Genomic DNA, 26,368 nt, shown 5'->3' with positions numbered 1-26,368 from the left:
TTTGATTAGACCAAGGTAAAGGCATGAGGAATGATTATTATTTGTAAGGAAAAGACTAGCTAACTGGATGGGATAATGTTTTGAAATGTGCAGATTTTCAGCCAGTTTGTTTAAAGCAAAAACATACAAAACACAGAACATGGAACAATGCAGCACAGGAGCAGACCCAATGTCCCATAGAGATGTCTGCACTAAACACAATAGCAAATCAAACTAGTTCTATATATCATCTATATCTCTCCATATTCATGGGTTTATCTAACAGCCTCTTAAACATCACTATCATATTTGCTCCCACTACCCCTGGCAGTGCATTCCAGACACCCACCAATCTCTGTGTTAAAAAAAACTTGTCCTGCACACCTCCTTTGAACTTTCCCCCTCATCTTAAATTTGTATCCCCTCGTCTTGATATTTAGATCCTGGGAAAGAGATTCTGTGGAGCCTTGGTATGCCTCTCATAATTTTATAAATTCCTATCAGGTCTCCCCTCAGTTTCTGCTGCTTCAGAGGAAACAACCCAAGTTTGTCCAACCTCTGTTTGTTGCTTGTACGTTCTATTCTGGGAAATATCCTGGTAAATGTGCTTTGCAAATCCTCCACGTTTCCTGTAATGGGGTGACAACAATAGAATACAATGCTCAAAGTGCAGCAGTCTTTAAAACAGCTGCAGTGTGACTTCCTGACTCTGATCCTCAAAGCCCCAACCAATAGGCCATCTATCTTCTTTACCACCCTATCAGCAAAGCTGAGCAAGCCCATGCCCTCAGTCTTTGGGAGTGTGGCACTACGAATTCTTTAGCCTTATGCTATGCATGTCTCAGTTATCTATGCAACTCCTATAGTTTATCGCAGTTAGCTCAAGATTGTTGGTGTGCATGCTTAATTCTATTGAAAGCTAATAAATGCTTTACATTTTTATTAACTTGCGGATTAAATCTTATAAACTTAAAAACAAGAGGAACCATTCCAAAAGAGTTCCAGACGTACTTAAACATGTTCAGAGGGAGTCCTCGTACATGAACCACTGAAAGTTAATGTGCAAGTTCAGAAAGCACTTAAGGGGAGAAATAGTACATTCGCCTTTATTGTGGGAGACAGTAGTAGAGGTGATTATAAAGAGACCCCGCGAGATTGCACCCAGATATCTGTACAGGTGTTTGTCTCACTATCAAAGGAAGGATATAGTTGTGAGAGAGGGAGCGCATCAAAGCCTTGATCCCTGGGATGGTAAGTTTGTCATACAAGGTCTGAGTTAGCAGACTCAGCCTGTGCTGTCGTAATTTTAGGAAGATGGCAGGTGATCCTCTTCAGCGATGCAGAATCCTTAATGGCTGAGCAGGACTGATGGAGTGTTGCTGTTTCCTCTGGCTAGGATATCAGGAGCCTAGACTGTGAAGTCACTGAGTATATCCAAGGCTGAGATCAACAAAATCAAAGGATGTGGGTGTGGTATTGAGGGTAAACACCTTCTTTTTGAATATTGGAGCAGGCACAAGGTGCTGAATGGCTTTCTCCTGTTTCCACTTCTCATGGGTTCTGCAGCCTCTCCTTTTGTTCGCCACTGTGCACTCCCTTCACCTTCTGACCCTCTCTTCTCTGTCCTCAGTACCCCCAGCAGCCGCCAACGATCATACAGCAGCTACCGCCGCAACAGCCGCTCATCACGCAGATCCCGCCCCCGCAGGCCCTGCCTCCAATCAGGTCCGGCAGCATCAAGGAGGGTAAGAGATATTACAGCATGTAGAATTCTACCAAAGGAAATAACTGTCCTCTCTTTAACTCTGGATTTCATGCCAGGATCTAATGTCTCATTGTGAATTGTACCTTCTAGAATCAGGAATGAACCCATAATAATTTTGATGAAAAGCCAAAGGCAAAAGCTACATTTTCTGATTGTTTAGCTTGTAAAATGAAGCATTCACAACATCAATGCAAGATGATCAGTTCTGTGCCCTGTGCAACAGTACCTGTTACATGTGTCACTCTGAGCTGCTCAAGAACTGAGTAAAGGGAGCCCACCCTGGTTGTCCTGATGAAGGGTCTTGGCCTGAAATGTTGACTCTTAATTTTTCTCCGTTAATTCTTCCAGCATTCTGTGTCTGTTACTCTGGATTTACAGCATCTGCAGGATCTCTTGTGTTTCTGATTGCATTTTATTAGTTTCCTTTCCCATCCTAGGGGCTTTCGTTAACTCTCAGCTACAACTTCCTGGCTAATTTTAAGATGCAGCTCGGCATTCAATACCAACATCCCCTCAAAACTAATCAATAAGCTTCAAGACTTTGGCCTCAATACCTCCTTGTGCAATTGGATCCTGGATTTCCTCACTTGCAGACCGCAGTCAGTTCAGATCAGCGATAACATCTCTTCCACGGTCTCCATCAGCACAGGTGCACCACAAGGCTGTGTGCTTAGACCCCTGTTCTACTCACTTTACACTTATGACTGTGAGGCTAAGCACAGCTCCAAAGCCATATTGAAATATGCTGACCACACCACTGTCTTAGGCTGAATTAAAGATGGTGATGAATCAGCATATAGGAGGGAGATTGAAAATCTGGCTGAGTGGTGTCCAAACAGCAACCTCTTACTCAATGTCAGCAAGACCAAGGAGCTGATTATGGACTTGAGAAAGAAACCAGAGGTCCATGAGCCAGTCCTCATCAAGGGATCAAAGGTGGAGAGGATTGGCAACTTTAAAATCCTATGTGTTATCATTACAGAGGAACCTGTCGAGCAGTACGGCCCAGCAGTAAGTGCAATTGCAAAGGAACCGCGGCAGCATCTCTACTTTCTTAGGATTTGGCATAATATCTAAAACTTTGACAAACTTCCATAGTGGAGAGTATATTGACTGGCTGCATTACAGCTTGGTATGGAAACACCAATGCCCTTGAAAGAAAAATCCTACAAAAATAGTAGATACGACCCAGTCCATCACAGATAAAGTCATCGCAACCACTGAAAACATCGACATGAAACGCTGTTGCAGGAAAGCAGCATCCACCATCAAGGACACCCACCACCCAGGACATATTCTCTTCTTGCTGCTGCCATCAAGAAAAAGGTACAAAAGCCTCAGGACCCACACCACCAGGTTGAGGAATAGTTATTACCCCTCAACCATCAGGCTCTTGAACCAAAAGGGGTAACTTCACTTAACTTCACTTGCCCCATCATTGAAAAGTTCCCAGAACCAATGAACTCACTTTCAAGGACTCTTCATCACTTGTTCTCAATATTTATTGCTTATTTATTTATTATTGTTGTTTCTTCTTTTTGTATTTACACAGTTTGTTGTCTTCTGCACTTTGGTTGAATGCACTAGTTGGATGTTCTTTCACTGATTCTGTTATGGTTATTATTCTGTAGATTTATTGATTGTATCCACAAGAAAATGAATTTCAGGGTTGTATATGGTGACATATATGTACTTTGATAATAAATTTACTTTCACCTTGAACTTTGAGCTTTAAAATGTTCTCTGGATTTGGTACTTAGCACAGCATCTCATTGTAATTCACGTGGAAGTTGTCCATTTTACTATTTACTGCTAGCTCGGTACAAAGATAGACTTATTACATGTGATTGTATAATACTAAGTTACACTTTTTTAATGACCAGTTTTGGAAAAATAACTTTTAGAGTTATATAGCAGGGAAACAAGCCGTTTGGTCCAACATGTCCATGTCCACCAAGATAAGAGGCCGAGATGGAGTGAATAGCCAGAGACTTTTTCCTAGTGTGGAAATGGCTAATACAAAGGGGCATAATTTTAAGGTGATTGGAGGAATGTATTGGGGGAGGGGGGTGTCAGAGATAAGCTTTTTACATAGAGAGGGATGGGTGCATCGTAACGGTAGATACATTAGGGGCATTTAAGAAACTCTCAGATAGGCATATGGGTGATAGAAAAGTGAAGTGCTATGTGGGTTGGAAGGATTAGTTAGATTGATCTTAGGATAGGTTAAAAGATTAGCACATCTTTGTGGGCTGAGGGGCCTGTACAATTCTGTAGTGTTGCATATTCTGTTCTTAAGTTATCTAATATCTACATTTCCCCACACCTGTCTCACATTCATATAAACCTTTTCTATCCATGCACCAGTTTTAAACTTTGTAACTGTACCAATCTCTACCACTTCCTCCTTCAGCTCATTTGATACAACCACCACCATCTGTGTGTAAAACTTGCCTCTCACATCCCCTTGAAATCTTTCCCCTCTTACCTGAAACCTATTCCTTCTAGTTTTAGACCCCCCTCTACTGGGAAAAAGATTCTGACTGTTGAAACCCCCCATAATTGTATTAATCTTTATCAGGTTACCTCTCAGCTTCTTACACTCCAGGGAAAAGAGTCTCAGCCTATCCAGTCTCTCATAGCTCAAGCTGTTCAGTTCCAGAAAAATCGTGTAAAATCACTGAATGCCCAACTTTCTGGGCTTTGACACCCTGTGTACCACAGTGAGCTTGAATTTGCTTCCTTGCCTTTATCCCAAGGAAAATTCTTAAACCTTGACTCTCTACCTTTAACATCACAGCTTTTCCTGAACCTCTCCCTCCATGTAACTTTCCCAGCCCTACTGTTTGCTATTCCCTGTAGCCTTCCTACTCCATTCATAGACAGGGCAGACCAGAATTGATATGAGTACCTCTTAATGGAGTTAAAAAGGCACTGAGGCTCACCCTGTTGCTCTTCGTGGAAGTTGTGTGAAGACCTAGATTTTCATTTGGAGGTGAACAACAGCATGGCAAGGCTAGGATGTTGTTAATTTTATTTAGTTCTTCCCTACTGACATGTTGAAGATCCTCAAAGCTATTGGTGCTTCACACAGCAGATGCAACCTCTGAAGTAATCTCTCAAGTGGAAATAAACTGAGCAGAAAGCTTTAAACTTTTGCTGATGGTCAACTACTTTTCACTGCCATTGTACGACTGCTCTAGTGATCTGTGATTCCCTCAGAGATCAGTGGGAAAATGAGACCACGGCTTTCACCTGCACCTTAACAGTTTGTACAATTTTATTGATTTCATTGATATGGGATGCAATTTTAATGGCTTGTCTGACCTCCGCTTCTTTAAATCCAAATGCATTAGATAGTTGATTTAACCATTCTTCACCAGATCTACTTGGGGCAACACAGTAGAGGCACTAATGGAGCTGCTGCTTCATGGTTCCCAATTCTGTCCTTAGGTGCTGTCTGTGTGGAGTTTGCATGTTCTCCCCATGGCCACAAATGTTTCCTCCAACATTCCCATGGGTATATGCTATAAATTGGTGGGGTAATTGGTTGCTATAAATTGGCTTTAGTGTGGAGGTGAGTGGTAGAAAATGGGGAGATTTGATAGGAATGTCAGGAAAGAAATGGAATTGGATCAGAATAAAATGGGATTTGAGTAAATGGGTGCTTGATGGTCAGTATAACATGTGGTGGGCTGAAGGACCTGTTTCTGTGATCTGTGGCTCACTGACTTAAACATGAGTCATCTGTTAAAACTTGCTATTACAGGATCATACTGGAATGTTAAGACAACTCACAACTTCTTTACTATAAACTGTCTTCAGCAACAGGTTTTGAAAGCTCACGAACAACTGTCCCTAAAATTGAGACCAACCAGTTCCCATATCCCAGTTCTGGAACTCCCCCCCTCCCCCCCACACGCACCCTCCATGTTAAAAATCCTCAGGCTTCCTCCTGCCCTGCCTCTGAAACTGCATGTTTCTTCAGCTTTTCTGCCACTGCTTTACCTGAACTTATTTTGACCTCGCTCTTAAGTCTGTTGATTCTATTTCCACAATGTGATGCTCACCCATCTTCCCTTTCTGGGTCTCATATAAGCTGGTATTCTGAATGGTTTCTCAGAGTCCTCCTTCAAATTTGAAGTTATCCTGGCTCTCCTCTGATCAAAGTTAGCTACCACCCCATCTCCACCTCTCTTCCTTCCCAAAAGTCCTTAAGTGTGTTCTAGTCTCGAAGAGGCGGTGCATTAAGAAGGCAGTATCTATCACTAAGGTCCCTCACCTCCTACAACATGCCCTCTTCGTGTCACTACCACTGGGGAGGAATTACAGGAGCTTTAAGACCCACACACAATGATTCAGAAACAGCTTCTTCCTCTCCACCAGTTTTCTGAATGGTCCACGAACCCAAGAATACTACCTTGTTATTCCTTTTCCCTGCACTAGTTATTTATTTTTGTAATTTACTGTAATCTTATGTCTTTATGCTGTACTGCTGCTGCAAAACAACAAATTTCACGTCGTACAAGTCCATGATAATAAATCTAATTCGGATTCTAATTCAAGTTGACTCTGGATCAAGGCACTAAAGACATATGTGATTGTGAAAAAAAGTAGTCTTATTTGTTGCAACTCACAAAATGCTGGAGGAACTCAGCAGGTCAGGCAGCATCTATGGAAATAAATAAAGTCAACATTTCAAGCAAAGACCTTCTTCAGGACAGGAAAAGAAGGGGGAGGGGAAGGAGGACACACTAGAAAGTGATAGGTGAAACCAGATGGGTAGGGTGGGGGGAATGAAGTAAGAATTGGGGAGCTCATAGGCGGAAAAGGCAAAGGGCTGGAGAAGAAGAGGAGAGGAGAGGAGAGTGGTCCGTGGAAGAAAGGGAAGGTAAGAGGAGCACAAAGGGGATGTGATAGGCAGGTGAGGGGTAAGAGGCTAGAGTGGGGACTAGGAGAAGGGGGAAATGTTACTGGAAGGAGAAATGGATGTGCGTGCCAGTAGGTTGGAGGCTACCTAGATGGAATGTGTGTTGCTGCTCCAATCTGAGAGAGGCCTCGTCATGGCAGAAGAGGAGGCCATGGCCGACATATCGGAACAGGAATGGGGATAGGAATTTAAATGGTTGGTCACAGGGAAATTCTGGTCTTTGCAGATGAAGCGGAAGTGCTTGGCAAAGTGGTGCCCTAATTTACGTCTGGTCTCAGCAATGTAGAGGAGGCTCCATCGGGAGCACCCAAACAGATCTGCAGGTGAAGCGTTTTCTCACCTGGAAGGACTGTTTGGGACCCTGAATTGAGGTGAGGGAGGAGGTGAATGGGCAGGAGCATCTTCTTTCTGTACATGGCTGCGGCTTTTCACAGAGTTGATGCCCTTCCAGGGTTTGTCTGCCATACACAGGCAAGTGAGGTTGCACTGCCCTGTAATATCCAGTCAGAACCAAAGGGTAACACATGCAAAATGCTGGTGGACATCAGCAGGTGATGCAGCACCTATGAAAAGAATAAGGAGTCAATATTTCGGGCCAAGACCCTTCATCAGAACTGGAAAAGGAAGGGGGAAGAAGTCAGAATAAGAAGCTGGGGAGGGGATTGGAGGAGGTGAAGCCAGCTAAGGGGGAAGGTACGTGGGTGGGGAGGAGCGATAAAATGAGAGGTTGGGAGGTGATAGGTAGAAACGGTAAAGAGCTGAAGGAGAAAGAATCCGATAGGAGAGGAGAATGGCCTTGGAAGAAAGGGAAGAGAAGAGGCACCAGAGGGTGGTGATAGGTAAGTGAGGAGAAGAGAAGTGGTAAGAGGGAAGCCAGAGTGGAGAATGTAGGAAGACAGAAGGGAAAGGGGGAGAAATTACTGGAAGTTAGAGAAATCAATATGCATGCCATCTGGATGGAGGTTACACAGACAGAATATGAGGTGATGCTTTTCCAACCTGAGAGTGACCTCATCATGGCAGTAGAGGAGGCCATGGACTGACATGTTGGAATGGGATTGGGGATGGCAATTAAAATGGTTGGCCATTGGGAAATCCTACTTGTGCAGATGGAACAAAGATGCTCAACAAAGTGGTACCCCAAACTACATCAGGTCTCACTAAATAGAGGAGGCTGCACCGGGAGCACTGGATACAGCAGGTGTTGCCAAAAGACTGGCAGATGAAGTGTTGTCCCACCTGGGAGGGCTGTTCGGGGCCCTCAATGGAGGTGAACTGGTAGGTGTAGCACTACTTCCGTTTGCAGGGTTGAGTGCCAGGGTGAGTGGACAAATGGATCAGTGGAAAGGGTCAAATGGACAAGGAAATTATGGAGAGAGTGAACCCTGCGGAAAGCGGGAGTTGGGAGGAGGTAAAAATGTGCCTGGTGGTAGGGTCCCATTGAAGACGGCAGAAGTTGTCGAGTAGCCCAACGATCATTTGCAAAACTTTTCTTTACTGATCTCCAACAGCATCTCTAGTAACCCCCTTATGCCTGCTTGAATTCTCATCTATACCATGTTCTTGGCAACACATCCAAAAACATGGCATCAACTTCCATATGGAGACGTAAGGGAGACTGCAGATGCTAGAATCTGGAACCACGTGGGGGAGTCCTACCATGCTCCATCTGCTTATGATTCCCTCGACTCATCTCACTCCACCTATCATCTGCCAGCCCTGAGTTCACCCTCCCCTCCTCACCTCTTTATACTAGCTCTCTCCCTTCTATGTCCTGATGCAGAACTCAGCCCGAAGTATTGACTGCCCCTTTCCTTGCTGAGCTGGGAAGCATCTGTGAACAAGTTGTTGAGATTGTTGCTTAGGCTGCAGTCAGAGTATTATGTGCTGTTCTGGGTTTGCCAAGCTGCAGGGAGGTAGAGAGGGTGCAGATAGCATTTACTTGAGTGTTGTCTGGACTGACGGGCAGAAGCTGTACGGAGAGGTTTAGAAAATTACGAGGGGCATAGATAAAATGAATGGACATGGTGTTTTTCCCAGGATAGGAGAGTCTAAAATAGAGGGTGAACAGTAGGTTTAAGGTGAAAGGGAAAGATCTGGAAGAAATCTAATTGGCAAAGATTTTCACACAGGGAGTGATATGGAATGACATATTCCATATATGATAGAGAAGAGTACTTCTGCAACATTTACAAGGCACAGACAGTAAAGGTTTAAAAGGACAAGGGTCAAATACAGGCAAAGCATTTGGGTCAACATCAATCACGCACACATGCGCATGCAGTTCTGGAGTTGCTGGAAATCCAGAGTAACACACACAAAGTGCTGCAGTGCCGAAGTAGATCAGGTGGCACCTATGGAGAGGAATAAACAGTCGATATTTCAGGGTGAGCCCCTTCATCAGGACTGGAAAGGAAAGGGGAAGAAGCCAGAATAAGAAGGCGGGGGGAGGGGAAGGAGTACACACTGGAAGGTGATAGGTGAAGCCAGGTGAGGGGGAAGGTGGGTGGGTGGGAGAGGGAGGGGATGAAGTGAGAAGCTGGGAGGTGATAGATGGAAAAGGTAAAGGGCTGAAGAAGGGGGGATCTGAGAGGAGAGGAGAGTGGACTATGGAAGAAAGGAAAAGAGGAGGGACACGAGAGGCGCATGTCATCGTCAATGAGTTGGGCCAAAAGGTCTGTATCCTTGCTGTGAATCTAAGCATCGTAAGGATCAGGTGGCTGAGTACATGATACACAAAAGACTAATATGCAGGTACAGCAAGTAATTAGAAATGCCAACAGGATGTTGTTAGGGGAGCTGATAACAAAAGTGGGACAGGCATGGGCTAGGCCAGTAATCCCTGTAATGAAAGGGAACTTGATTGAAATATATAAGATCTGAGGGAACTCAGTGGGGTAGGTGTGGAGAAGATGTTCCCTCTTGTGAAAGACTAGGAGGCTCTGATTAAAACTCAAGAATCTCTCACTTAAAATGGACATCAGGTGATTTTTTTTCTCTGACATAGATGTGAGCCTCTTTCTGAAGTACAGGTGAGAGGAGAACCTTTGAGTATTTTTAAAGCCAAGGCAGATTGAAATTATAGGCCTAGGGGCAGACAGAAACGTTGAGCTGAGGTTACAGTCAGATCAGACATAATCTTACTAAGTGGCAGAACAGGTTTGAAAAGCCAAATGGCCTTATAATTATGAGTTCTGTATATTTGATAAGCAGTACTGAATGAGCAAAAAATTCCTCCAACTAAATCCATTCTCAGTAAATAGCATTATTAGCAAAGCCAATATAGATTGCTAATCCACAATTGCCCTTGAATCTAGTGGTGATCTATTTAAGGGGTATTGTTTGAAATGGTCTGATAGTTTCATGGCTACCAATAGAACCTAGATTCTTTAAGAAGGGAATTTAAATTCCCCATTGGCATTGTGAGATTTGAACAAGTATCTCTGGAATTTTTACTTCAGTCATCTGGATGATTGGTCCAGTAATAAAACCATCTTGTTACCATTCCCATATTTGCTTTTGCTCTTAATCTCCCCCACAAATTCCATTCATTGCCACACTCATTGTCCTTCTTTCTGACAATTTTCTGAAACAGAAACGGATTTTTCATTATTAAGATGTGCTTCAGATCATATAGGGCAGCTTGGGATGCTTCATGTGGATAGCATTTTCACCATAGTAAAATTGTTTAAATTAACCTCCCCCTCAGCTGATGTCTTGCTGAAATCTTTTTGATGACTATTTGATTGGAGTTCTGACCAGCTACCCTTGTTCTCCCTTCTGTAAAGTTCAGAATGAGAATCAGGTTTAATGTTGCTGACAACTCAGTAGACCAGGCAGCATCTATGGAAAAGAATATACCTCTAGTAATCCTCCCACCCCCACTTCACCATTCCCCATTCCCTTTTCCCTCTCTCACCTTATCTCCTTATCCACCCGTCACCTCCCTCTGGTGCTCCTCTCCCTTTTCTTTCTTCCATGGCCTTCTGTCCTCTCTTATCGATTTCCCCTTCTCCAGCCCTCTATCTCTTTCACCAATCAACTTCCTGGCTCTTTACTTCACCTAGCACCTTGTGTTTCTTCCTCACCTCCCCCCACCTTCTAACTCTGACTCTTTGTCTTTTTTCCTCCAGTCCTGATGAAAGATCTTGGCCTGAAACTTCGACTGTACTCTTTTCCATAGATGCTGCCCAGCTTGCTGAGTTCAACCAGCATTTTGTGTGGTTTGCTTGAATTTCCAGCATCTGCAGATTTTCTCTTGTATGTAATATCACTGACATACTGTATTTTGTGAAATTTATTTTGCCGCAGTGCAATACATAAAACACTATAAATTACAATCATAGATATATAAAAATTAAATTAAGTAAGTAGTGCAAAGAGAGAGCAAATAATAGTGAGGTAGTTTCATGGGCTGGTTTATTTGCCATTCAGAAATCTGATGGCAAAGGGGAAGAAGCTGTTCCTAAAACGTTGAGTGTGTGAGCTCACATCAAAGTTGAGCGGACATGAAACTATGCTGCACTAATCCTAACATGTACCATCCCAATCACCATTCTGTCTGTGCTTGCAACCTTCTTCAACTCCCAGTATTATGATTATTCACTCTACCATTGGCAGCAGTGTTTCAATTTACCACTAGCATTGACTGTGGATTTTCCACAAAAGTATATTCCAGTCAAAAGTAAGGACAGTAAGTGTGCGGAGAGCCAGCCTTGGATAACTAAGGAAATAAAATATATTATCAAATTAAAAGCTCATTTGTACAAAGTCGCAAAGAGTAGTGGGAGACTGGAGGACTGGGAAAACTTTAAAAAGCAACAAAGAACAACTAAACAAGAAATAAGGAAAGGGAAGATAGAGTATGAAAGTAAGTTAGCGCAAAATATAAAAACAGATAGCAAAAGTTTTTATAAATATAAAAAGCGGAAGAGGGTGGCTAAAGTCAGCATGGGTCCCTTGGAAGCTGAGAAGGGGAAATTGAAATTGGTGATAAGGAAATGACTGAGGCATTGAACGACTATTTTGTGTCGGTCTTCACAATGGAGGACGCGTCTAATATACCAAAGAATGATGTTATAGATGAAATGAGAGGTGAGGACCTAGATAAAATCTCTGTCACTAAAGAGATAGTGATGAGCAAACTAGAGGGCCTGAAGGTAGATAAGTCCCCTGGTCCTGATGGGATGCATCCCAGGGTACTGAAGGAATTGGCAGAGGTTATAGTAGACGTGTTGGTAATCATTTACCAAAACTCTCTAGTCTCTAGGCAGGTCCCGGCGGATTGGAAGACAGCAAATGTCACGCCACTTTTTGAAAAAAGGATGTAGGCAAAAGACGGGCAACTATAGGCCAGTTAGCTTAACATCTGTAGTCAGGAAAATGCTTGAAGCTATCATTAAGGAAGAAATAGCAAAACATTTAGAAAGGAGTGGTTCCATTAGACAGACACAGCATGGATTCAGAAAGGGCAGGTCCTGTTTGACAAACTTACTGGAGTTCTTTGAGGACATAATGAGTGCAGTGGGTAGAGGGGAACAGGTGAATGTCGTATACTTGGATTTGCAGAAGGCGTTCGATAAGGTGCCACACAAGAGACTTATAAAGAAGATACGGATGCATGGAGTCGGAGGAAGTGTATTGGCATGGATAGTGGATTGGTTAACCAATAGAAGGCAGAGAGTTGATATAAATGGGTCTTTCTCTGGTTGGCAGTCGGTGGTGATTGGGGTGCCGCAGGGGTCGGTGCTGGGCCCGCAGCTGTTTACGATCTACACTGATGATTTGGAAGAGGGGACTGAGTGCAGCGTAGCAAAATTTGCTGATGACACTAAACTGAGTGGAAGAGTAAATTGTACAGAGGATGTGGAGAGTCTGCAGAGGGATATAGATAGGTTAAGTGAGTGGGCCAAGGTCTGGCAGATGGAATACAACGTTGGTAAATGTGAGATCATGCACTTTGGAAGAAATAATAGAAGAGCAGATTATTATTTAAATGGTGAAAGATTGCAGCATGCTGTTGTGCAGAGGGACTTGGGAGTGCTTGTTCATGAATCGCAAAATGTTGGCTTGTAGGTAATTAAGAAGACAAACGGAATGTTGGCCTTCATTGCTTGAGGGATTGAATTCAAGAGCAGGGAGGTCATGATGCAACTATAGAGGGTACTGATGAGGCCGTACCTGGAGTACCGTGTGCAGTTCTGGTCTCCATACTTGAGGAAGGATATAGCAGCTTTGGAGGCGGTGCAGAGGAGGTTCACCAGGTTGATTCCAGAGATGAAGGGGTTAACCTATGCGGAGAGATTGAGTCGCCTGGGACTATACTCCCTGGAATTCAGAAGAATGAGAGGGATAGATAAGATGGTAGGAAAGTTGTTTCCATTGGTAGGTGAGACTAGAACTAGGGGACATTGCCTCAAGATCCAGGGGAGAAGATTTAGGACAGAGATGAGGAGAAACTGTTTTTCCCAGAGAGTGGTGAATCTGTGGAATTCTCTGCCCAGGGAAGCAGTTGAGGCTTCCTCACTAAATATATTTAGGATACAGTTAGATAGATTTTTACATAATAGGGAAATTAAAGGTTATGGGGAAGAGGCAGGTAGATGGAGCTGAATTTATGGACAGATCAGCCATGATCTTATTGAATGGCGGAGCAGGCTCGATGGGCCAGATGGCCTACTCCTGCTCCTAGTTCTTATGTTCTTATGTTAACCTCTCCAGCTTTATCTCTTTCTTTAAAATACTCCCTTAACCCCACCACTTTGGCCAAACTTTTGTCATCTGTCTTTATCGATGGCTCAATATCAGAGTTTTGTTTAATATCTTTCCTTTCAAATATAACTGAGTCATCCAATCATGATGAATCTCCTCTGCACCCCATCCAGCAACGTTTGATACTGTGGATCACGCCATTTTAATAGACCATCTCCAATATGGGGTTGGTGTTGATGGCACTGCCTTGAATTGGCTCATATCCTACCTCAAAAATAGAAGCTTCTCCATCAACATAGGCAAATTTTCTTCGCGCCCCCTCCCAGCTAGTCTCTCCTGCGGGGTCCCACAAGGTTCAATCCTAGGTCCCATTCTTTTCTCTATATATATGCTTCCCCTCGGCCAAATCATTCAAAAATATGACATTTCTTTCCACTGTTATGCTGATGACACATAGCTTTATCTCCCCCTAAAACCAAATGACCAGTCAAATCTAGTCAGCCTCATGAGCTGCCTTGAGGACATAAAGTGTTGGATGGCACAAAACTTCTTACAGCTGAATGAAGGCAAGACTGAAGCTGTCCTATTTGGTCCCCCTGACTCCATCAAAGTGATTACCAACAGTCTTGGTAACCTGTCCACCCTTGTCAAACCTCATGTTAAATCCCTTGGTGTGATATTTGATTCCACCTTTAAGTTTGACAAGCAAGTTAATGCAGCAGTAAAAGCCAGTTTTTTCCAGCTTCGTACTATTGCCAAAATCAAGCAGTTTCTCTCTTTCAAAGATCTCGAGAAAGTCATCCACGCCCTTATATCCTCCCGCTTGGACTACTCCAATTCCCTGTATATTGGGATTAGTCAGTTGTCCCTGTCCCATCTGCAACTGGTCCAAAATGCCACAGCCAGGTTCCTGACAGGTGCCCGGAAGAGGGACCATATTATTCCTATCCTGGCCTCCCTCCATTGGCTGCCAGTACAGTTCAGAATTGATTTTAAGATTCTCCTGTTTGCTTATAAAGCCATAAATGGGCTGGCTCCCCCTTATATCACAGACCTTCTAACCCCTTATTCTACTTCCAGGTCCCTCAGGTTGGCTGACTTGGGGCTCCTGGCTGTCCCGCGATCTAAATTTAAGTTCAGGGGGTGACCGCGCTTTTGCTAGCCCCAAGACTGTGGAACAGCATTCCCCTCCTTATCAGATCTGCCTCCTCCATCGACTCTTTTAAATCCAGGCTCAAATCTTACTTTTACTCACTAGCATTTGAATCCTCCTGATGTGACTGATTTTTGGCTTGTGCCTAGGCCCTTGTGTTGTTTCTTTTGTGCCTATAAGCTGTTTGTCTTATTGATTATATCTGTGTTTCTTGTATTTGTAATTTTAGCTATTTTGCTCTGATCTGTACAGCCCTTTGGTCAACGTGGGTTGTTTTTAAATGTGCTATATAAATAAATTTGACTTGACTTGACTAGCCATTTCCGCACTGGAAAATAGTTTCTAGCTGCCATTCAATTTATGGCTTTTATCATCTTGCACATCTCTAAGTTGCCTCTCATCCTCCTCAACCCCAAAGAGGAAAGCCCGAGCTTGCTCAACCTATCCAGAGTTTTATAGAGCTACAACATTATCTTGCAGGTTTTGAACTCAATTCCCCAACTAATGAAGGTCAACACACCATAAACTTTCTTACCAACACTATCAACTTGCATGGCAACTTTCAGGTGTCTAAAGACGTGGACTCCAAGTTCCCTCAGGACAGCATGCCATCACACACCTGACTTGTGCCTTGAAGTTGATGGAAATCTCTTGGGGTGTCATGAAGTGGGTTGCTTTTTGTAGGATACCTAGCCTCTGGCCTGCTCATGAAGTCACCATATTTACGTTGCCGGTATAGCCAAGTTTCAGGTCAGTACTGATCCCCGGGATATCGAAGGCGAGTTTGACTGATGACAATGCTACTCAGTTGGATTCTCTTGTTGAGGATGTCATTGCCTGGCATTTTTGTGGCACAAATGTTACTTGTCACAACACATGAATGTTGACTAGGTCTTGCTGCATATAGGAATGGGCTGCTACATTTGCTAAGGAGTTGTGAACTATGCAGTTATCAGGGAATGTGGTTATCATTATCTATCAGCCATTATAATTAGAGAATATCTCCATTACTATAATGGAATATCAGAGCCAAGATTGCTGTCATCTGCACAAGTACATGTATGCACAGGTGCAAAGAAAAACTTAGTTGAAGCGGTGTCATAGGCACATAGCATTGTCCAAGCAGCATTCAGAAAATAGACATGAATTTAACATAAATTATACACAATTTCTACAAGAAAGAACACAAATAGAACAATAAAAACAAAGTCCATTTTAGTGCAAGATGAACAATGTGGTCATTGTGTTGCTAAACTGCGGTTGTGTCAGTTGGTTCAAGAACTGAATGGTTGAAGGAAAGTAGCTGTTCTTGAATCTGGTAGTGTTGGACTTCAGGCCTCTGTACCTCCTGCCTAATGGTAACTGTCAGAAGATGGCCTGGCCAGGATGGTGGGGATCTTTGATGGAAGTTGCCTTCTTGAGCATATGACTCCTGTAGATACTACTTATGCTGGGAAGGGAGGTACCAGTGATGTATTGGGTTGAGTCCACTGCTCTCCACAGCTTCTTATGTTCCTGCATATTGGAATTGCCACATCAGTCTGAGATATAACCAGTCGGGATGCTATCAACAATACATCTATCGAAATTTGTCAGATTGTTGAGTGATATGCCAAACCTCCTTACCTTTCTAAGTAACTGAAGATGCCAGTGCACCTTCCTCGTGATTGCATCTATATGCTGGTCCTGGACAGGTCTTCAGATATGTTCATAGAAAACCTACAGCACAATACAGGCCCTTTGGTCCACAAAGCTGTGCCAAACATGTCCTTACCTTAGAAATTACTTAGGTTACCCATAGCCTTCTATTTTTCTGAGCTCCATGTACCTGTCCAGGAGTCTCTTAAAAGACCCTATTGTATCCGCCTCCACCACCGTCGCTGGCAGCCATTCGACACACTCACCACTCTCTGCGTAAAAAAACTTAGCCCTGGCACCTCCTCTGTACCTACTTCCAAGCACCTTAAAACTGTGCCCTCTTGCGCCAGCCATTTCGGCCCAGGAAAAAAGCCTCTGACTATCCACACGATCAATGCCTCTCATCATCTTATACCTGGGAATTTAAAGCTGCTGACACTCTCCACTGCTGATTGCCAATGTAGACTGCTGCATGTTTGTCCTTCCAGCAGCTTGGGTTGGTTGGGTCTAGGACACTGTTCTGAGGAACATCTGCGATATTGTACTGAGGATCAGACAATCACGGTCATCTCAATCTGGGCCAGGCATGATTCTGGCCACTTAGAATGTTTTCTTCTTTTTGCTCATTCACTAGCATTCCTGCTACCACACTCAAATGCTGTCCTGATGTCAGGGGTAATCATTCTCTGCTCCCCTGTGAAACTCAGCTCTATATCCTTGTTCAGTCTATGGCTGTGATAGAAGTTCAAAGTGGACGATCCTGGTGAAACTGAGCCTGAACATCGGTGAGGATGTTAATGGTGAATAACTGCTGCTGGACAGAGCTGTCAGTGAAAGTTTCCCTCACTTTACTCATGATTGAGAGTAGTCTAATTTGATGATAAGTTTGTTCTTTCTGTACACAGGGCAAACTGGGCATTCCTCTGCATTAATATTAGATGCCCATGTTGTAACTGTAATTGAACAGCTAGGCTAGAGACATGGCAAGTTCTGTAGTTCTTCTGTTGCAAACTACTCAGATGAGTTACCGACCCCTTCTCTTTGCTTGCTGTGTCTTCACGGAAGAGCAGTGGTCCAGATTCAGATATCTGGCTACACCTTTCTCTTGGCCTGAAGAACACCCCTCCTGCACCCCACCCCCACCTCCCCAAGCACTGGCAGGGTGCATGGGATAAGTGGCTAAGTGCTAATGCTTTATGTAGAGACCCGGACCCCGACTGGTGCAGGGTAGGTTTGTTTGTGCTGCTAACAGGGTGATGTGTTAGAAGTGACCTGTGAAGGAGTTTTCCACCCCTCAGCTGCCAGTGACCGGGGTCGTCTGAAAATGGCCTGCACCTGCTTTGATTTTAGATCATGACCAGGAGTTCTGTTGTAATCAGTAATCTCTGGGGCAGAAGGCAGCCCCGGTCACTACAATACAGGCAGCATCATCTCGCTACTGGATGATCATCTCAGACTGGATGTAACGACTTTGTACAAACAAAGACCCATATTTTGTTCTCCAGCGTTCATTAAAAGTTACTTTATTTAAAAAAAATAACAACCATGCATTAGTATTTCTGCTTTTGATCTTCAGCTGCCACCTGCACTTAGTTCAAATACCCTCGGGTGACAGAATTTGAGGTAGAAAAGCCTATGTCTTTTCAGAGCTTGGATGGAAGGGTGGGGGAAGGGTTTCACTACGTTAAAAATTATCCTGATACTTAGCTTTTCCTGTAACATAATCTGTATTTGTCTGCAGATATGGTTGAACTGATGTTAATGCAAAATGCCCAAATGCATCAGATCATTATGCATAATATGATGCTGAAGGCATTGCCTCCGATGGCATATTCCCAACCTGGAGCTTCTTCTGCCAATCCTGCGGTCTCCCATGGACAGGTAAGAAAATGTACTGTGATCATCATTTCCTTTTGCATATAAAGCCACAGGGTCTCACAGCATGGAACCTAAATCAGCCCACTAAATCCATGCAGACCATTAACCATCCATTTGCACTAACCCTATTTTATTCTCCAAACACTCCTATCAAGCCCAAGCACTCAGGAGCAAGCCATGCAGTCACAGGGCGAACATGCAAACCCCACACAGACACACGGTAAGGTAAGTCAGGATTGAACCTGGGTCATTGGAGCTGTGAGGCAGCTGCTCTACAAGCTGTGCTGCTTCACCTAAAGCCCAGGGGATCATTAAAGATCCCTAAACACTTTCCTCATCATATAATTTCCATGGAAGACCTGTGCTACTGCCATCACCTATGACCATAAGGCCATAAGACATTGGAGCAGAACTGAGCCATTTGGCCCGTCAAGTCAGTTTGCTATTCCATCATGGCTGACTTATTATCCCCTTCAACCTCATTTTCCTGTCTTCTCCCTGTAACCTTTGATGCCCTTACTAATCTAGAACCTATCAACCTCCACTTTAAATATACTCAATGACTTGGCCTCTACAGCCAACTGAGGCAAAGAATTTTATAAAATTCACCACCCTCTGGCTAAAGAAATTTCTCCTCATCTCTGTTCTAAAGGGACATCTTTCTGGACTAAGGCTGTGCCCCCGGTCTTGGACTCTCCCATTACAGGAAACATCTTCTCCACATGTACTCTATCTAGGCCTTTCAATATTTGGTCGGTTTCAATAAGGGGAGGGTTGTGTGGGCTCGTGGCCAAGTGGTTAAGGCGTTCGCCTAGTTACCTCAAGGTCGCTAGTTTGAGCCTCAGCTGTGGCAGTGTGTTTGTGCCCTTGAGCAAGGCACTTAATCACACATTGCTCTAGTCTGTGCGAGGAGTGGTGCCCCACACAGACTTCCAATCTGCGCCTTGTAAGGCATGAAAATGCCTGACACAGGCCTCTCATGGTCTGAGTCGACGTTCCCTCTCTCCTCCTTCAATAAGATTCCCTTCTATTCTTCTAAACTCCAGTGAGTACCAGCCCAGAGCCATCAAATTCTCCTCATACGTTAAGCTTTTCATTCCCAGTATCATCCTTGTGAATTTCCTCTGGATCCTCTCCAATGCCAGCTCATCCCTTCTTAGATATAGGGGCCCAAAACTGCTCACAATACTCCAAGTGTGGTCTGACCAATGCCTTTTAAAGCATTAGCATTGTATCCTTGCCTTTATATATTAGTCCTCTTGAAAAGAATGCTAACACTGCATTTACCTTCCTTACCACCGACTCATCCTGCAAGATTGCCTTTAGGGAATCTGGCATGAGGACTCCCGTGACCATTGATCTACACCAGTCAACAATTAATTACCAGTCATTGGTAGTCAGGTCTGAAACCAGATTACCCCCTGGAAGACAGACAGCTTGATTGGCAGCATGGAGGAACAGCCATGTCTGAGGCAATGGCAGATTTAGCATTGCTGAGGTTGTCCCTCAAAGGTAATAATAGATTTTCTCTCAAAGGTTCATGAAGCATTGAGGTAAGTGGGAATGATTTCTCTAAAGTTTTCGTAATTACCTCTGCCCACTTGTTTTCCATGGCGTAATTTCTATGGAGAAGTACAGATCCTGAAAGTCATTAATTGAAAGGAGATTGATGTCTTGATCAGTACAATTTTGTGAATTCATTCTGAAGACGCACTCTTCTTCAAACTCTTCAATACTGCCTGTAACTCAGAATCAGGTTTATTACCACCTGCATGTGACGTGAAATTTGTTAACTTAGCAGCAACAGTTCAATGCAATACATAATCTAGCAGAGAAAATATAATAATAAATAAAATGTAAAAAATAATAATAAATAAATAAATAAATTGCAGTATATGTATATTGAATAGATTTAAAAACCATGTTTAAAACAGAAATACTGTATATTTTAAAAAGTGAGGTAGTGCCCAAGGGTTCAATGTCCATTTAGGAATCGAATGGCAGAGGGGAAGAAGCTGTTCTTGAATTGAAATCCTGATGGTAACAGTGAGAAAAGGGCATGCCCTGGGTGCTGGGTGTCCTTAACAATGGACACTGCCTTTCTGAGACACCGCTCCCTGAAGATGTCCTGGGTACTTTGTAGGCTAGTATCCAAGATGGAGCCGACTAAATTTACAACCCTTTGCAGCTTCTTTTGGTCCTGTGTAGTAGCCCCTCCATACCAGACAGTGATGCAGCCTGTCAGAATGCTCTCCACTGTACATCTATAGAAGTTTTCGAGTGTATTCGTTGACATGTCAAATCTCTTCAAACTCCTAATGAAGTCTAGCCGCTGTCTTGCCTTCTTTATAACTAGACTCAAGATTCAAAGATTCAAAAAACTATATCGATATGTTAGGACCAGGTTAGATCCTCAGAGATTTTAACACCCAAGAATTTGAAGCTGCTCACTCTTTCCACTTCTGATCCCTCTATGAGGATTGGTATGTGTTCCTTTGTCTTACCCTTCCAGAAGTCCACAATCAGCTGTTTCGGCTTACTGACATTGAGTGCCAGGTTGTTGCTGTGGCACCACTCCACAGTGCAGCATAACTCACAGCTCCAGCTGTCAGACAACAGGATTTAACTATTAGGTAGAGGTTGCTTTATCATAGCCATAAAGAACGCATCTTTATTGATTCACTAGATGAGAAATCACTGCCCTTTCCCAGTTACCCTTGAGAAGATGACAATAGTCCCCCGCCGAAGCTGCTTTTAGGCGGAGATTTCCAAGATTTATTCTCAGTGATGATGAAGGAACCTGGATTTGGTAGCATGTCCATGCACTTGCTGCCTTTGTCCCTCCATGTGTAGATGTTACATGTTCGGAAGGTGCTGAAAGAGTGAACACAGTGCATTTTGTAAATGGCAAACACTGAGGCAGGGATGAAAGAACAATCATTACCAAATAGCCAGGAAAGAAAGACTTACTTTTCATTTGCACTACATGGAAAATACATTTGGCACTGTTGTTATTTATGTTAACTGACAACTCATTAATAGTCAAGAAGTCAAACAAGAAAATTAGTTAGTTGTGAAGCCTATTCTGCTGTGAATTAATATATAGAGATACAGCATGGTAGCAGTCCCTTCCAGCCCAAAGCTCTCACACCTCCCAATTACACACTTGACCAATAACCTACTAACCCATACTTCATTGGAATGTGGGAGGAAACCTGAGCACCCAGAGGAAACCACACAGTTATGGGAAGCATGTACAAATTCCTTACAGGCAGCGGTGGGATCATGTTTGATTTGTCATCTGACTCCCTATGCCTGCTTTTTCCTTCATTCTCTTAATACTTGGAATAAGTACCAATTGAATTTCCAGATAATTAAGTTGTTTTAACTTAAGAAGGAAATCAGGAAGATTAAAAGAAGGCATGAGATTGCTCCAGCAGACAATGTGAAGGAGAATCCCAAGGACTTCTACAGATATATTAAGGATAGCAAGGGAAAAAATTGGTGCTGTTGAAGATCAAAGTGGTCATAGATGCATGGAGTTGAACGAGATGGGGAAGATCTAAAATTAATATTTTGCATCTGTTTTTACTCAGGAGATAGATACAGGCTATAGAAGAGAAGCAAAATATAGAGGAGGAGGTTCTTCCTGCCTTGGGGGGAGAATAATGTCAATCAGTCCCAAAGGCCTGACAAGGTGTTCCCTCGGACTTTGTGAGAGGCTAGTGCAGAAATTGCAGGGGTCCCAGCAGAGGTATTTAACCTGTCCTTAGCCATGGGTGAAGAAGCTACTGGCATGATGAAGGAAGTCCTGAACACCACCAGAGATGGAGGACCTTCATTGCTACCCTATATGCCAGCGGCATAATGGGCAGTAAGTAAGTAAGCCATAGGTGATGTGCCGGAGGATTGGAGGACAGCTGATGTTGTTCCATTGTTCAAGAAAGGCTCTAAGAATAAGCCAGGAAATTATAGGCCAGTGAGCCTGACATCAGTTGTGGGTAAGTTATTGGAAGGTATTCTAAAGGACTGGATATATGAGTATTTGGATAGACAGGGTCTGATAGGGATAATCAGCATGGCTACGTGCATGGTAGGTTATGCCTAGTCAATTTTATAGAGTTTTCAAGGAAGTTACCAGGAAAATTGATGAAGGCAAAGCAATGGATGTTGCCGATAAGGTCCTGCATGGGAGGTTTGCTAAAGAGGTTCAGCTGCTTGGCATTCAAGATGAGGCAGTAAATTAGCACGCTGAAGTCATGCTGTGCTAATGCTGCAAGGAGGAAATGTATTGGAAGGTCTGAAATGAAACAGAAAATACTGGAAACGTTCAGCAGCTCAGGCAGCATCTGTGGAGAAAGAGATAGTTTTAGCCCAGAGAAGTAGGAGAAGCAGGAAAGAGATGAAAAGGATAATTTTAAGTTACAGAAAAGGTGGCAGTGGTGTGGGATAGGGTAAAGGAAATATCAGCGATAGGATGAGGCAGGTTAAATAGGTAAATTGTTTTGATTTGTTTTAATTGATTCTGTTGTATTTCTTGTTCTACTGTGAATACCTGCAGAAACTGAATCACAGGGTGGCATATATGTAGTTTGATAATAAACTTACTTTGAACTTTAAATTGAGCAACTGGAGGGAGATTAAGCTTTCTTGTCTGAATTATGATAATCGATTTTAATCGACATTTCGATGACAAGCACTGCCCTTTTCATCAGGGATGATGCCTGGGCATGTCTAGTCCGGTGGTATTTATACCCCCATCATCCATTCCTCCTGATTGGTTGTTCCTCATCCAGTCCTCATCCTCATCCCACCTGCTTCAAAAGGACAACCATTATATCACTGTCCAAGAAGAATAGTGTGATCTGCCTCACTGACTATTGTTCAGTAGCACACATCTATTGTGAAGAAATGTTTTTGTGATGAGAATCCTTGACGAAGATAGCATTGACCCAAATGTTGGAGTATCTGAAACTAGGATCAAGGCACAGTTTCAAACTGGATCGAGAATTGGAGCACAAAACAACTATAAGACGAAATCATGAGTAGGCTTACAATTGAGCACCAAACCTCAGTTCAGGTGCTCCTTAAATGTTCAATTCTTGGTGTCCAAAACTTAGCGGGACTGTCCTGAATTTTTGAAGGGGACGCACCATCTATCCATACTCCAGGGAGTTAGAGCATCTAAGCCTTAGAAGCTGGCGCAGATGGGTGCATATCATAACAGCTTTGAGAGAGTGGTCATGGCTAAAATCAACTCCTGCCTCAGCAAGAACCTAGACCCACTGCAATTTGTCTATCACCACAACAGGTCTACAGCAGATGCAATCTTCACACAGCCTTAGATCACCTGGGCAACACAAACACCAGTATGTCAGGATGTTGTTTGTTGACTATAGCTCAGCATTTAACACCATCACTCAATCCTGATCGATCAGCTACCAACCTGGGCCTCTGTACTTACCTATGCAAAAGATCCTTTACTTCCTAACAAGAAGACCAAACCTATGCGATCACTGGGGGTGTGACACTGTCTGGTATGGGGGAGGGGGGAGGCAACTGCACAGGATTGGAAGCTACAGACACCCCGTACCAGACAGTGATGCAGCCCATCAGAATGCTCTCCACAGTACACCTGTAGAAGTTTATGAGTGTTTTAGGTGACAAATCACATCTCCTCAAACTCCTAATGAAATATAGCCACTGGCTTGCCTTCTTTATAGCTGCATCGATATGTTGGAACCAGGTAAGATCCTCAAAGATCTTAATACCAGGGGGTGGTTGCTACTGCACAGGATCAAAAGAAGCTACAGAAAGTTGTAAAACTAGTCAGCTCCATCTTGGGTACTAACTTCTGTAGTATCCAAAATATGTTCAAGGAGCGGTGCCTCAGAAAGGCAGCGTCCGTTAGTAAGGGCCCCCATCATCCAGGACATGCTCTATTATTGTTACTGTCAGGTAGGAGGGACAGAGGCCTAAAGGCACACACTCAGTGATTCAGGAACAGCTTCTTTCCCTCTGCCATCCGATTTCTAAATGGACACTGAACCCATGAACTCTACCCCACTGTTTAAAAAAAATTCTGTTTTTGCACTATTTTTAATTTAACTGTTTAATATACATATAAATACTTACTGTAATTAATCTACTTATTTTTTCTATATTTTCATGTATTCCATTGTACAGCTGCCGCTAAGTTAACAAATTTTATGACATGTGCCAGTGATTCTGATTCAGGTAATATAGAGTTTTCCTCCTCTCTTCAATGGGAGTTCTGTAAGACCCTCTCTCACTGCCACCCCTCTGTAATCTCTCCTGATTGCCAGCTCTGCACTCCTATCAAATTACTCCTCCTTCACCTCCCACCTTCTCATGTATTTTCTTTCATTCCTACCTTCCCCCCTCACTGGACTCGCCCATCTCTAACCTCCAGTAATTTCTCCACCCTACCCCTTCTCTCTTTTTCCATTCTGCATTCTGGCTCCCCCTTTTACCCTTCCTCTTCTCCTCACCTGCCTGTCACATCCCTCTGGTGCCCTCCCCTTTCTCCCACGCTCCACTCTCCTGTCCTATCAGATTACTTTTTTAGCCCTTTACCTTTTCCATCTATCACATCTCTGCTTCTCACTTCATTCCCTCCACCACCCACCTGGTCTCACCTAGCACCTGCCAGCTTGTATTCCTTCCCCCCCGCCCATTTTTATTCCAGCTTCTTTCCGCTTTCTTTTCACTCCTGATGAAAGGTTTTGGCCTGAAACGTCAACTGTAATTTCCTTCAATAGATGCTGCCTGACCTGCTGAGTTCCTTTAGAATTTTGTATGTTGACTTACTATCAAATGTGTGAAACCTCATAAAGCCATCAAGAGCCTGACCCAGTAGTGATAGGCTCCACTGATTTTGGAGGGGCTTTGGTCTGCTGATTCAACACCATGTGGAGATCATATAAGATTGCTGCTGTCTATCTAATACAAGGAATTTAGATAAATAAGTACAGTTGAGGCTGAAGGTCAACTTAGGGGTGGTAGAGTGGCAAATCTAGTAGAATTACTGATCCCCAGCTCCAGAGGCCCAGTCCATTTCTGACCTTGGATGTTCTCTGTGCAGAGATTCTTGTTCTCCCTGTGACTGTGTTGGTTTCTTCAAGGTGCTCTGGTTTCCTCCCACATCCCAAAGACCAACAGATTAGTAGGTTACATTCCCGTGGAAAATTGTGCCTATTGTAGAATCTGGACAGCTGATGGGGCTGTGGGGAGAATAGAATGGGTTAAGTGTAGGGTTAGTGTAAATGGGTGTTCCATCACTGATCTGTTCCCACAACCTATGGACTCACTTTCGAGAACTCTTCATTTCATGTTCCCGATAGTTATTGCTGATTTATTTCTTATTAGTATTTCATTTTTTTTCTCTTTTGTATTTTGCACATGGTTGTTTGTCCATCCTGGTCAGTGTGGTCTTTCACTAAATCTATTATGTTCCTTGGATTTACTGAGTATGCCCGTAATAAAATGAATCTTAGGGTTGTACATGATGATATATATCTACTTGGATAATAAATTTACTTTTAACTTTGATCTGAAAGACCTGATTCTGGACTTTATTACTCTATGATTAAAGTTTTATTGAATGATGTAGGAAGTTTGAGGGCAGTGTGCTTTCAGCTGTGCAAATAGCAATAGCAAAAAGCTGCGGATGCTGAAATTAAAAAAACAGGAGCCAACTGGAAAACTGAGCAAGTCAGGCAGCATGTGTGGACAGACAAAAGCAGAGTTAATGTTTCAAGTTCGCAAACACGAGGAAATCTGCAGATGCTGAAATTTCAAGCAACACACAAAGAAGTTAATGGTGAACGCAGCAGGCCAGGCAGCATCTCTAGGAAGAGGTACAGTTGACGTCTCGGCCTGAAACGTCGACTATATCGCTTCCTAGAGATGCTGCCTGGCCTGCTGCGTTCACCAGCAACTTCTATGTGTGTTGCTTAATGTTTCAAGTTGCTGACTTTTTAATGGATATATTGCTGAAAAATTAGATCAGAGCTAAACTAGATTCCCATCATTATGGAAGAAGATGTAGTACAATCCACAAATACTGTCAACTGCAGCTTGTAATATTCTTCACCAGATCTTCAGTCAGACTCCACAGTAACACCACCTCAAATATCTTCTTCTGATTTTGATAGCCTGTCAATTCAGTGAGATTTGAATAACCTGAGATAACTCATTATAATCACATCTGGCTGTATTGTTGTGCCACTTTGCAAAAATTTAATTGATCGGTAAATTGGTTTATTATTGTCACATGTACTAAGGTACAGTG

General features: G+C 43.2%; 1 protein-coding gene across 1 annotated transcript in view; it reads left to right on the top strand.

The window, feature by feature from the left end:
• zgc:112416 (uncharacterized protein LOC550509 homolog) overlaps positions 1-26,368 on the top strand; it is a 123,426-nt gene that overhangs the window by 66,688 nt on the left and 30,370 nt on the right. Inside the window, exons 5-6 of the mRNA XM_063051526.1 lie at positions 1,610-1,724; positions 17,918-18,057. Of these exons, the coding sequence (XP_062907596.1) occupies positions 1,610-1,724; positions 17,918-18,057 (255 nt within the window). The remainder of the gene's footprint in view (positions 1-1,609; positions 1,725-17,917; positions 18,058-26,368) is intronic.

The sequence above is a fragment of the Mobula hypostoma genome, chromosome 6 (assembly GCF_963921235.1).
Source record: "Mobula hypostoma chromosome 6, sMobHyp1.1, whole genome shotgun sequence".
Lineage (NCBI taxonomy): Eukaryota > Metazoa > Chordata > Chondrichthyes > Myliobatiformes > Myliobatidae > Mobula > Mobula hypostoma.
This window is presented reverse-complemented; position numbering and strand designations above follow the sequence as displayed.